At 38.6% G+C, this 11,300-nt stretch overlaps 1 protein-coding gene across 2 annotated transcripts in view; it reads right to left on the bottom strand.

Moving 5' to 3' along the window:
• Positions 1-953: 953 nt before the first annotated feature.
• Positions 954-11,300, bottom strand: part of LOC114463610 (protein TMEPAI-like) — a 41,996-nt gene continuing 31,649 nt past the window's right edge. The window contains exons 2-5 of one of the 2 annotated variants that reach the window (XM_028447269.1): positions 7,205-7,359; positions 4,355-4,402; positions 3,850-4,208; positions 954-2,996 (exon numbers count right to left, since the gene is read on the bottom strand). In XM_028447269.1, coding sequence (XP_028303070.1) covers positions 2,726-2,996; positions 3,850-4,208; positions 4,355-4,402; positions 7,205-7,359 — 833 coding nt within the window. In that variant the 3' untranslated portion in view covers positions 954-2,725. The remainder of the gene's footprint in view (positions 2,997-3,849; positions 4,209-4,354; positions 4,403-7,204; positions 7,360-11,300) is intronic. The other variant, XM_028447270.1, reaches the window with a different exon arrangement.

The raw sequence follows: 11,300 nt of genomic DNA on the forward strand, positions 1-11,300 counted from the left end.
CATAAAGACTGAACAGCAGAGGGCAGTAGCGTGTGTGGTACATTCAACAAAACCGGATAAAATTCAGAGATTTGAACCCGATTTAAAAAATGAAGAAACTAAGATGGTTTTGGCGCCGTCAAGCTGAGCCTGCGACGTTTTCACACTTCTAAAAAAAGATGAGAGAGGATGAGCTGCTATTAACACTCGCGTCATTTTTCAACGCGTTATTGTGTCTAGTTTCAACAACCGGCCTCGTGCTGCAGAGCAGACAAAGAATTTCACTCCAAAACTTCAACATCAAGCAAAGATGGAAAGTTAAGCATTAGAATGACCAAAACTTCAAAATAAAATATTCCAACAATTATTATTATGAAACTATAATTTATAATTCAGCCTCTATTTCCTAAAACTAGCCTTTCCGTTAACAAAACTAATGTCTTTTCACAATAATTAAAAAAACTAAAACTACAAAATTATTATTATTATTATTATTTTTTAAATGATCAAATGTCAGATTGTTCTCCCAAATCTTCGCCATAAATAAAGCCACAGAAAACAATAAGACTTTCATGACATTAAGGGGTTAGCAGTTGGAAATCAATTTCATTTTGACCATTGTTTTATCACAAATAATATTAAAGGAATGTGTTTATACCAACGTCCACCAGTAGAGGGCGGTTATACTCTATTACAAGGGTTTCAAACTCATTTTAGTTCAGGGGCCAAATATAGAGCAGTTTGATCTCGAGTGGGAGAAAAGAAGTAATTTCAACATTATTGTGCCATAGTTTGCACTCGTACATATACATAAAATACAAAAATATGTAAGAAAAGAATAAAATCCAGGATTTTCACTTTAAATTTCCTAAATTTCTGACCAATTTCTATTTAACTAAGAAAAATGTTCGGTAATAATTTGAGGAAAATTAAAATATTTTGTAAGAATTTAGAGTTTTAACATTAAAAATGACTGCCATTAAAACCGAGAGGCCCTGCAAATATTGTTGAGTTTTATTTACACGATTATTCACGTTTTCTTTGTCATTTTTGCTTTTTCCTGTGGGCCCAATTGGATGCCCCAGAGGGCTGGATTTGACCCCCGGGCCTTGAGTTTGACACATATGCTTCTGTTGGCTGCATCTTTTCATTTTCATTTTTAATATTGTTTAAAAAAAATTGTGATTCAATTTGAGGGACTTATATACTTTATATAATAATATTATATATAATTACAATTATTGGTAACATTATTAAGAAAAGGAAAAACTACTTTTTGAGTATCAATATAAAGAGAAACATTTTTTGTTTTAAAACTTGTGCGATGCACATGTTTGTTACAGCTTTGGAGTGAAACCTTTTACATCTTTTAGCGGTGCGTAAAAAATTAAATAAAAAATGAAGGTGTTTGTTACAGACTTTTAAATGTAAGTGAACAAAGTGTTAAGATGGCTGACGGAGGGACGACCGTCGTCTCGTTCTTGCTGCGATAAAGTGCTCAGAGATAGCAAGAGCGGCGTGTGTGTGTGGCGTGTGTGTCAGCACGAGAAACTGCAGCAACGAAGATGAACGAGCTTTTTGGGGCGTTTGGCTTCTCATCCTGAGTAACAAACTACGAGTGGGACACACACGCACGCACGCACACCGGCACACACACACACGCACACACACATGGGGGAGATCTAACACTACGTCTAATCGTTATTTTACACATTGTCTGATTCTGATTAACAAGCTCGGTTGCGCTTGACTTGTTTGGTGGAGGTAGTGAAAGCCAGCTTTATGATTGGCCAGCAGTTCAGCCAATGGAAAGAGAGAAAGAGAGATATTTTTTACTTTTATCTGATTGGGGCCCAAAGGTCGGCGCGGGGACTCGTGGTCGGTCCACAGGACGCAGACATTTGCATAAACCACAGATTTCGTCTTCACCAACGCAACTAAACATTGGGTCCGTGTCCTCGTTCACGGCCGCCGTGCGCACGCCACTGATCCCGCGCATCCAACGCGTCACTGCGTTCTCATCTATTCTTCCTTTCTGTGTCACAATAAACAGAGCTCCTTCAGAATAAAAGTCCCCCTCTCAAACATTTCAACATTTCATCCGTGCATACTACAAAATAGTGCAATTCTTTTCATCTTTATATAAATAAATCTAAATTGGTGCTTTTTGTTCTTAGTTTCCATAGACGTGCACATGTGTATATTGTATAAATCACAAATGTAACATATCCTCACGTATGCGTCAAAAACAATCAAAGTTGGCACCTCGACTCTCTTACGTTCTTTTTCCTCTAAACACATGAAACAACGACAAAACAAACAGGAATCCAACAAGTTTAGAAAAACACGTCCGAGCTTCCAACGCGTCGCAGATGATTTCTGACACTCTTGTGCAAAACCTCCTCAGAAAAAAAACAAAAAACAAACAAATAAAAAAAAAAATGCTCCTGCATCCGTTTGGTCCGTGTCAGGCAGAACATTTCACGCTGTGCGCTAGCAACGCTAGTTCCTGAAAATACACAAGCATGCTGGACGTAGCGCAGTGAAGCAGGTGAAACCTCACAGTCGCTCCCACAGTGTGAACAAACCTAAGAGCCTAAACATCTGTAGAGAACCCAGCGTGTGCTTCTCCTCCTCTTCAGTCCTCGCCTGATCCCAGAAACCTGCTGTTGCCGGTCACCATTCAGTGGGATTTAGTCGTAAATCCTGGTTTTCTGGCGGCTCGGGGAGGTAGTGGAAATGTTGGTCACACGTGCTGAGGCTTGTGGGGTTTCTCCTTTGTGTTTGTGGTGTTCCTGTTGTCCACACAGGTTCTCTGCTGAGGCTGGAGGAGGCCGTGAATGAGCGACGATCCCGAAGAGGCCGACACGGTGTGATGGTAGTAGTGGCTGATCACCTCGCTGTACGCCGGCGGGAAGCCGTCTTTTCCACACCTTTGTTTCTGCTGCCGGGTCGAGGCCTCCTGGGCTTCTAACACCCTGATGCCTGACTGGCTGCTTGGAGGAGGAGCCTGAAGACTGAGACACAAACACAGAGATGAAGATGCAGTAATGCATATTAGGCAAAAGCAGAACAAGCAGAGAGAAGCAATATTTTCTACAGCGCTGGTGTGTAAAATGGCAGGTTCCTCCTTTATCCAGCTCTGATTGGCCAGAGCTAAAGTTCACTCCCATAGCGTTTGATATCACCAGTTCCTACAGGTTCTGAGCTTTACAACGCTGTGTCAAACCTCCTGATTGGTCAAAGCATTGATGAATAACATCCATGCGTAATGGCATCAAAGAGTGTAATGAAAAATATGGATGGCACTGCAGCTTTGTGCCACATATGGTGATTTTTCACAAAATTTCCTCTGAAGTAAAAGAACGTAGAGCACATGTGTCAAACTCATGGCCCGGGGGACATATTCGAGTCTTTGGAGCATCCAATTCGGCCCACAGGAGAAAGTAAAAATGACAGAGAAAACATGAAACATTGTGTGAATAAAACTCAACACTCCCAATGTCAATATCGCATGATTGCAACTGTTGAAGAAAACTTACAATTCTTACAAAATCCTTTAATTTTCCTTATATTATAACATAATATTTCACTTAATTAAATAAAAATTGGCCACAAAATCTAGGAACTTTAAAGTGAAGATCCTATTGGGACTGACATCTGTCACTTATTGCTTGGATATTGTCGGTTTCTTCTATATTTAGTATTTTATGTATGCGTAGAAGTGTAAACTATGGCACAATAATGTTGAAATTACTTGTTTTCTTGCATTAAATCTGTGGACCGCTTGAGATCAAACTTGGCCCCTGAACTAAAATGAGTTTGACGCCCCTGACGTAGAGAATAAGTGATGGTTCTATTCCTGATTACCTGGCCCTCAGGCAGGAGTTGTCCGGGCCCAGGCGGTGGGAGTCGAACACGGTCCTGTTGGGCGGCGCTCGCACCGACTCTCGGTTCAGCTCCATCTGCTGCTCGGGGTCTCTGAGCTGCAGTGTGCACGGCCCCTGGTAGGGGGGGGGCTCCTCGCCGTCCGACAGGGAGATGGTGGGCGGGAGGTCGATGAGGCTCTGGGGGAGGTAGGGGTACGTGGGCTGGAAGCGGCCCAGGCCGTACGTGTGCTGGAAGCGCTGGGACTGCAGCGGCAGGTGGGACTGGGAATGCTGGGGCTCTCGCTGCAGGTACGACGTGTGCAGTCCTCGGTCCGAGGCCCGCGGGTTGTACACCTGGTGCTGTTGGAGGAAGGAGGACAAATGTTTAGAACATCTTTCCAATCAGCTTTTAAACGATGTGTTGGTGATTTGATCTTTGGATCTAGTCCCTTTTATTGTGAAGCAGTAAAAACAAACCCATGTGCTTCTATTTTATTTCCGCTTACCTCAGTCAAAGCGCTGCTCGTTGCCTCAGACGACCACAGACTGGCCTCCTGTGACAGTCGGAGGAAAAACACTTACATGAAAAACTCAACCATACACAAACCTTTGGTACGTTCAGATCTGAGCGTACGTTGTGCATTCGACCAAATTCACCTAATTTTTGGTATTTATCAATTCTGACATGAGCGTACGCTACAATCAGATCTCACGTCAGGTCTGAGCTCGCGTACGATAATCTGAGTGAATTAGTGGAGCAGCAGAAAAATCTGAATTTATTTGATAATAAGTATTAAACAAGTCTCAGTTGTCATTTAAGCATAAGCAGACACACATTCAGAACAGATCAGAACTGATTATTGGCTCTCAATTAATCAACTTTGCATGAAAATGGGTGAAAATCTGAGTTCACATCACAGTGTGAAAACTGGACGGTTTTGCAGCTCAGAAAATCGAGCAGGTGACGTCTGCCCCCCTGTGTGCACTGCGTACAATTTCACAGCAGCGATCCTGGAGACACACTGAAATAAACCGTTTATATCAGCCTCAGTTAGACGCATTCTTTAGGAAATACATAACGAAACCCTTCAAAAAAGCCTTTAAATTGACTAAATGTTGTCCCTCGATTGTGTTTATGATCACCTATAATTCATCATATTACTAAATACTGCAGCTCATTTGTAAAAGTTTATGGTATACTTTGCATTTTAAAAGCAGCGTTCTTCCAGTCTAATAAGAAGCAGGAGCAGCGCTATTTTCAGGCGTCTGCGTGACATTCTGATGACATGCGTTAATGAGAACTAAATATTCACTTAAAATTCATCAATATAGAGAACTTTATTTAAAATGTTTTTTTTTTTTTTTAAACTGATCATAATAAACTTGACGATTAATTCACAGTATGAGTCATAGTTTGTGAAACTGTCATTATTTTTCATATTTATACACAGCAGAAATGTACCGAAACAAATACGAGCTGAACTCAGCGAGATTTTGCGCAAGATTTGAGATCGATTTGCTACACTTGCAAAAATCTCACATTTGATCTGTTTTACGATGGAAAATAAGGATTGAACGTGTGATATTGATCCAAAACAAGTGGATGAGGGTTTATAATCTGTGTCCAATCACTATTTCTATTTCTAAAGGTGAACTTGGTCATATTGCGTTAGATTTTACTTGTTAATTGACATTTCCGTCTCTGACCACCCGTCCCTCAGTTAAACATTGTAACTGTGTGACATTCTGTGTCAGATTGTTTTATTCTGCTTGATTTTCTTAAAAAAATACAAAAAATAATAATAATAGTTGAAAAAATATATAAAGAAAATTTCCATTTCAGGAAGTGAATTCTGTATTTTCCGTCTGTTTTCGATTATGGAAATTGAAAGGCCCTGAAATAATTATTGTGAGCAAATTTTCTGAAATTTGAATAATGACAGCTGTAAAAGTTGAAACTGTTCCTAAGAAATGATCGACTCATGATGTAAGAGTTTGTGATAAAAATACAAAATAATTCACTGTGTCTGAGTGAATGTGTGTCAGTCAGTCTGTCAGCTAATCCAAAAGAACTAGGACACCACCATAAGGAGCACACACACGCACATGCGCACACACACACGCGCACACACACGCACACGCACACACACACAGGACGAGTTTGAACAAGCCTCAGGTGGAAGTTTTCTCTGTTATTGTTGGTTCTAAACTCTGAGATCCTGTGAATAAAGCTCCTCTGTCTCTGGCTTTAGAGAAAAGAACAGAAGAAGAAACATAAAGACAAACAGCATCAGAAGGCTGTGCAGGAACATGCCAACTCCCTCTACCCTGCATCGTTGTTATTGTTGTTCTTTTCCTTGTAGAGCAGCTGCACCCACAGCAAAATAAAAGCTAAATGTCGACAAAGTATAATTGCGCTTTGAACGAGTTTCCATTGAAAGTTATTTTTGGAGCCTCCTGAGTCTGGGGAAATCTCATCTCGTGAGACTTTTCTGCAGGAAAATGGACGCTCCAAGACATGTGAGTGTAGTCACCTATCCACATTCATCTCAACATTTACAATATTAACCAATCTGAGCATTAACACAGGAAACAACAACGGCTTTTATTGTTGTCTTGTATGTTTTTCTCAAATTTTGCATTGTCATTTTGTGACTTTTGAGTCATTTTGGTTATTTATGTTTTATTTTGTGTGTTTTTTTGAAGTCATTAGTGTGTATTTCTGTTGATGTATAATATTTTTTATATATTTATAGTGGTCTTGTGTGTTTTTGGAGTAATTAAAAATGAGTAAAAAATTAGGAATCAGGCCCTCAAGGACTGGAGTTCCCCATCCCTGCCTTAAACATGACAATAACAACAAAAATAATCATGAACTTATGTTGTCATTTTGTGTAATTTAGTTTTTATTGTGTGTGGTTTTTGGAGTCATTATATTTCTGTATTTTTGGAGTTATAATTAAAAAATATTACCAAATAATTACTACTTTGTGTGAGTCATTTTGTGTGTTTTTGTTTTTTTTTGTGTGTGTTTTGGAGTGGTTATGTAAATTATTCCCCTAATCTTGTGCTTTTGTTGCTGTCTTATGTGATTTTGTTCTCATTGTGTGGTTTTGGAGTCATTTATGTGTGTCATTTTGTATGTTTGTTTTGGTAAATTTTGAAAACAAAAAAGTGGATAAATCCCTATGTTCAGCTCTTTCAGCTGATTCTACATCACCTCCTGCTGGTAACTTTGTGCATTACATGCTGTAGTCAGAGGTTTCATTTCCCTTCTGTTTTGATCATACGACAAGTATAAAGCTGCGATCTGGAAGAAGAAGAAGAAGAAGAAGAAGAAGAATTGCGGCACTCACGTTAGCCAGTGGCAGGTGTCTCCTCGGTGTGGGGGCGTGTCTAGAGAGGATGGAGCGTGCTGATAGGCGGTAGTGGTTCAGCACGCAGGTGATGACCACCACCATCACCATCATAACCACCACAATCACCAAGATCTGGACAAACTCCAGCTGGGCTGAAACAACATGGAGTAAAGGAGAAAGGTTTAATGTACAAAATGACAGAAAAATACACAAAACAAAAGCAAGAATACATTAAAAAAAAACACAAAGAATTACAACAGTGCAGGAAACACAAGAACAACAGAGGAAATACTCCAAAAACACACTAAATTACGACAAAAATGAACAAAACAACAACGGTAATACACAAAAGTACGCAACAATACAGAAAAATTACAACAAACGTAAAAACAAAAAAATGACTGCAAACCCACAGTACTAACAGAAATACACAAATATGACTCCAAAAACATATATTTTACAGGAAAATACACAAAAGGACAAAATCACCACAAAAACTCTTTGTTCTTATAAATTAGACATAAAGTATGGAATACATCAGCAATATCTAAGCAATAAATGACAGATACTTAAATGTCTTTTGATCTGTTCATTTTTTTTGACCCATTTTTATTTAGTTTGGAGAGATTTTGTGGAATAATTTGATAAAAATTGCAGGATTTTGGAAGAATTTAGAGTTCTTTCAACAACAATTTACAACTGAATTTATTAAATTTACAGTAGATATGATTCATGTTTCCTCTGTCATTTTCACTTTCTACAGCGGGCCGAGTCGGATGCTCTGAAGGGCTGAATTTGGCCCCCGGGTCTTGAGTTTGACACATGTGCACTACATACTCATTTTCATGTCAGACTTAGTGTGAATAATACGTTAGTATGTCATTTCGAGCACTGCCTTAGTGACGTCACTGAACTTCTCTCAGATAATAGCACAATTTTAAAGTATAACAGCAGCGATGAACCCATAGAGGGCAGTCACTGACATTTTACAACTAAAAAAACTACATTTAAATACATCTATCTATCTATCTATAATGCAAGAAAGGTCTGTATGTGTGTGTGTGTGTGTGTGTGTGTCTTTGACGCAGTCGTTTGTTCGACCTGAAACTTTATGAACAGCTTGCACAAAGCCAGAGTGTGTGAATGCGTTGTTTTGGAATTATTTGTGATTTCAAAATGATTATTTTCATGTCTGTTTGACTGTTCGCTGTTTAGAGACGGACAAACGGGACCCGGAAGTTATTGGCGGGCAATGGCCGCGGCTTGAAAGTGAAAAAATGCTAATTTCTCCACGGATACGGCATTAAAAACGCTGATATTTTCACCATGTGCTACATAACCAAATGTGTAGCTTGGATGTAGATGCTGAACGCACACAGAGCTGTTTATAGGTGCGTTTTTTATTCTCTCAACAACCTGTGACGGAGGATGTGAATGAGCGCGGCTGATGTGTGTGTGTGTGTGTGTGTGTCAGAGAGAACACACGGAGGACAGGTAGCAAGTCTCACACACACACGCACGCACACACACACACACCTCAAAACACACCCTCACCACACATAAGGTATTTATAATAAAAATATACTAAATGAGTAAAATAAAACAAAAAACTAAACAGTATTTACACAAAAAGTACACAAAAAACAACAGAAATGCACAAAAAGCTTCCAAAAGCACACAAAATGACTCCAACAAACATATATTACAGAAAAATACACCAAACAACAAAAATATGTCAATGACAAGTACACACATACACAAATACACAAAATGACTCCAGAATCACACTACCATGGCAACAAAAAACAATAATTATACAAAAAATGCACAAAAACACAACAGAAAGACACAAAAATGACTCCAAAAAACATACGTTACAGAAAAATACACCAAACATAAAATATATATAAAAATAGGACATTTATCATGCACATGTTCCATAGAATGAAACCAGATCAATCACACACACTATTTTACTTTGCACACACAAATAAACCCATTTATAACACTACAGAGTATGTACACCTCTTTGTACATCCAACCTTAAAACTCACACTCATTTGGACATAATTAACACAGCTACTTAAGCTCCTCCCACTATATGAATACATACCACTGGCACTGTATTAGCAGATTAAAAAATAAAAAAATAAACTACATTACTTCATATCTAATCACATGTGGATTCAGCAGATTTTAGGGAAAACTTAGTTACACTTTATGTGTGAGAAATGTGCTGTGGAGTAAAATAATGACACAGACACACAAAGGTCAGGGTGACTGGTACGAACACACACACATATATACGCACACACACACAAAGCCAGTCCAGACAGGCAGACAGGGCTAGCTTTGTTTAGACAGTCTGATCCGACAACTCCCCACCCCCTCCTACACAAACACACACACAGACACATGCACACACACACGCATGCAAACACACACACACACACACGGAAACATGGCATGTTTCTCACACTTTTTTAACAGGGAGCAGGCAGAGGTCAGAGTCAAGCCAGACATAAAGAGGAACATAAAGTAGCCTTTAGACTGCACACACACATACACACACACACACACACACACACACACACACACACACACACACACACACACACACACACACACACACACACACACACACACACACACACACACACACACACACACACAGTAGTGACCATATTTTGACTTTTCTCTCTTTATAACAAAGACTTTATTATGCATTGCGTGATGAGGTCTAGACCAGATGATGGAAACTTGACCTTAACTTCCTACATTCTAAGTTTCTCCCAGTGGTTCCTTAGTTTTCTAATCCTTCTCTGAACGTTTATGGAGGTTTGATCATCCAGGAGGATCTTCATGATGATATTTTCTAATTAAATTCACCAGTATTGGGTCTCATTCTATCCATCGAGGACTTTAGTCTCTCTTCTCTTTTCCTCGTGTGTGACAATGTCATGAAAACAAAGCAACATCATCTTTAATGATTCCATCACGTGTGAGTAAAATGACAGTAATCACATGATACTGGCTGTAAAGAACAACTCATTAGCTTTCAGAAAGAGATTCTCTGATCGAGCAGTTTGTAAAAGACATGTTCAGGTGAATCCAGCTCAACCTATTTCACAGAGCAGCCATGACAGGTTGGGATTATAGACGACAATGGTTGAAATCCATAAACGTTCCACATGCTGTGACTCAGCACAAAAGACACAAAGACCGTATTTAATAGCTTTCCTCACTGGTCAGTTCATTCTGTGACCGACCAATCACAGCAGCTCATGTTGAATAAACCAAATAAAAGACCAGAGGTGAGTTCAAAATCACACTCTATACTACACACTACAAACTCAACGACTATATACTGTCTACTATATAATATTAGTGTGATTCAGATGGTGAGCGTAATCACTGATCCTAGTTTCCCAAGATGCATTTGGAACCTACAAGGACAAAAACCTGAATCACACGAGCATGAAAAGATGTTTTAACATTTCATTGGAATTGTATTTTTAACAAGTGAAAAGTCTCTTTTGTAAAATCTATAATTAAATTCTGACTAGTTATAAAAGTAATTGTAGATATTTAAAATAAAGTTGTTACTAGTAAGAATTATATTCCAAATATCTGAAATTACATTCTCACTAGTTACAATCCCAAGATGACATATCAATAATTTAATTCTGACTAGTCAGAATGAAATTATTGATATCTACAATTCAATTTAAGACATCTGAAATGTAAGAACAATTGTAGATATCAACAATTACAATTGCAACTAGTCCAAATGAAACTATGGATATGTGGCCTTGGAACTGTAACATGTCAGAATTGAACTGTAGATATCTGAAATGAAGTTTGTAGTTGTAATGATGTTTCAGATATCTACAATGTCTATTTCCACTAGTGAGAATTGAATTGTTTATATCCACAGTTAATAATGTAGGATTGTAGATATCAATATTTAGAATTGCAACTAGTCAGAATTACGTTATGGTTGTGTGGACTTGGAATTACAACATGTCAAAATTAAATGATAGATATCTATAATTACACATACCGCTACTTATTAAATGATAAAACGGCTTGT

Source organism: Gouania willdenowi, chromosome 5, assembly GCF_900634775.1.
Source record: "Gouania willdenowi chromosome 5, fGouWil2.1, whole genome shotgun sequence".
Taxonomy (NCBI): Eukaryota; Metazoa; Chordata; class Actinopteri; order Blenniiformes; family Gobiesocidae; genus Gouania; species Gouania willdenowi.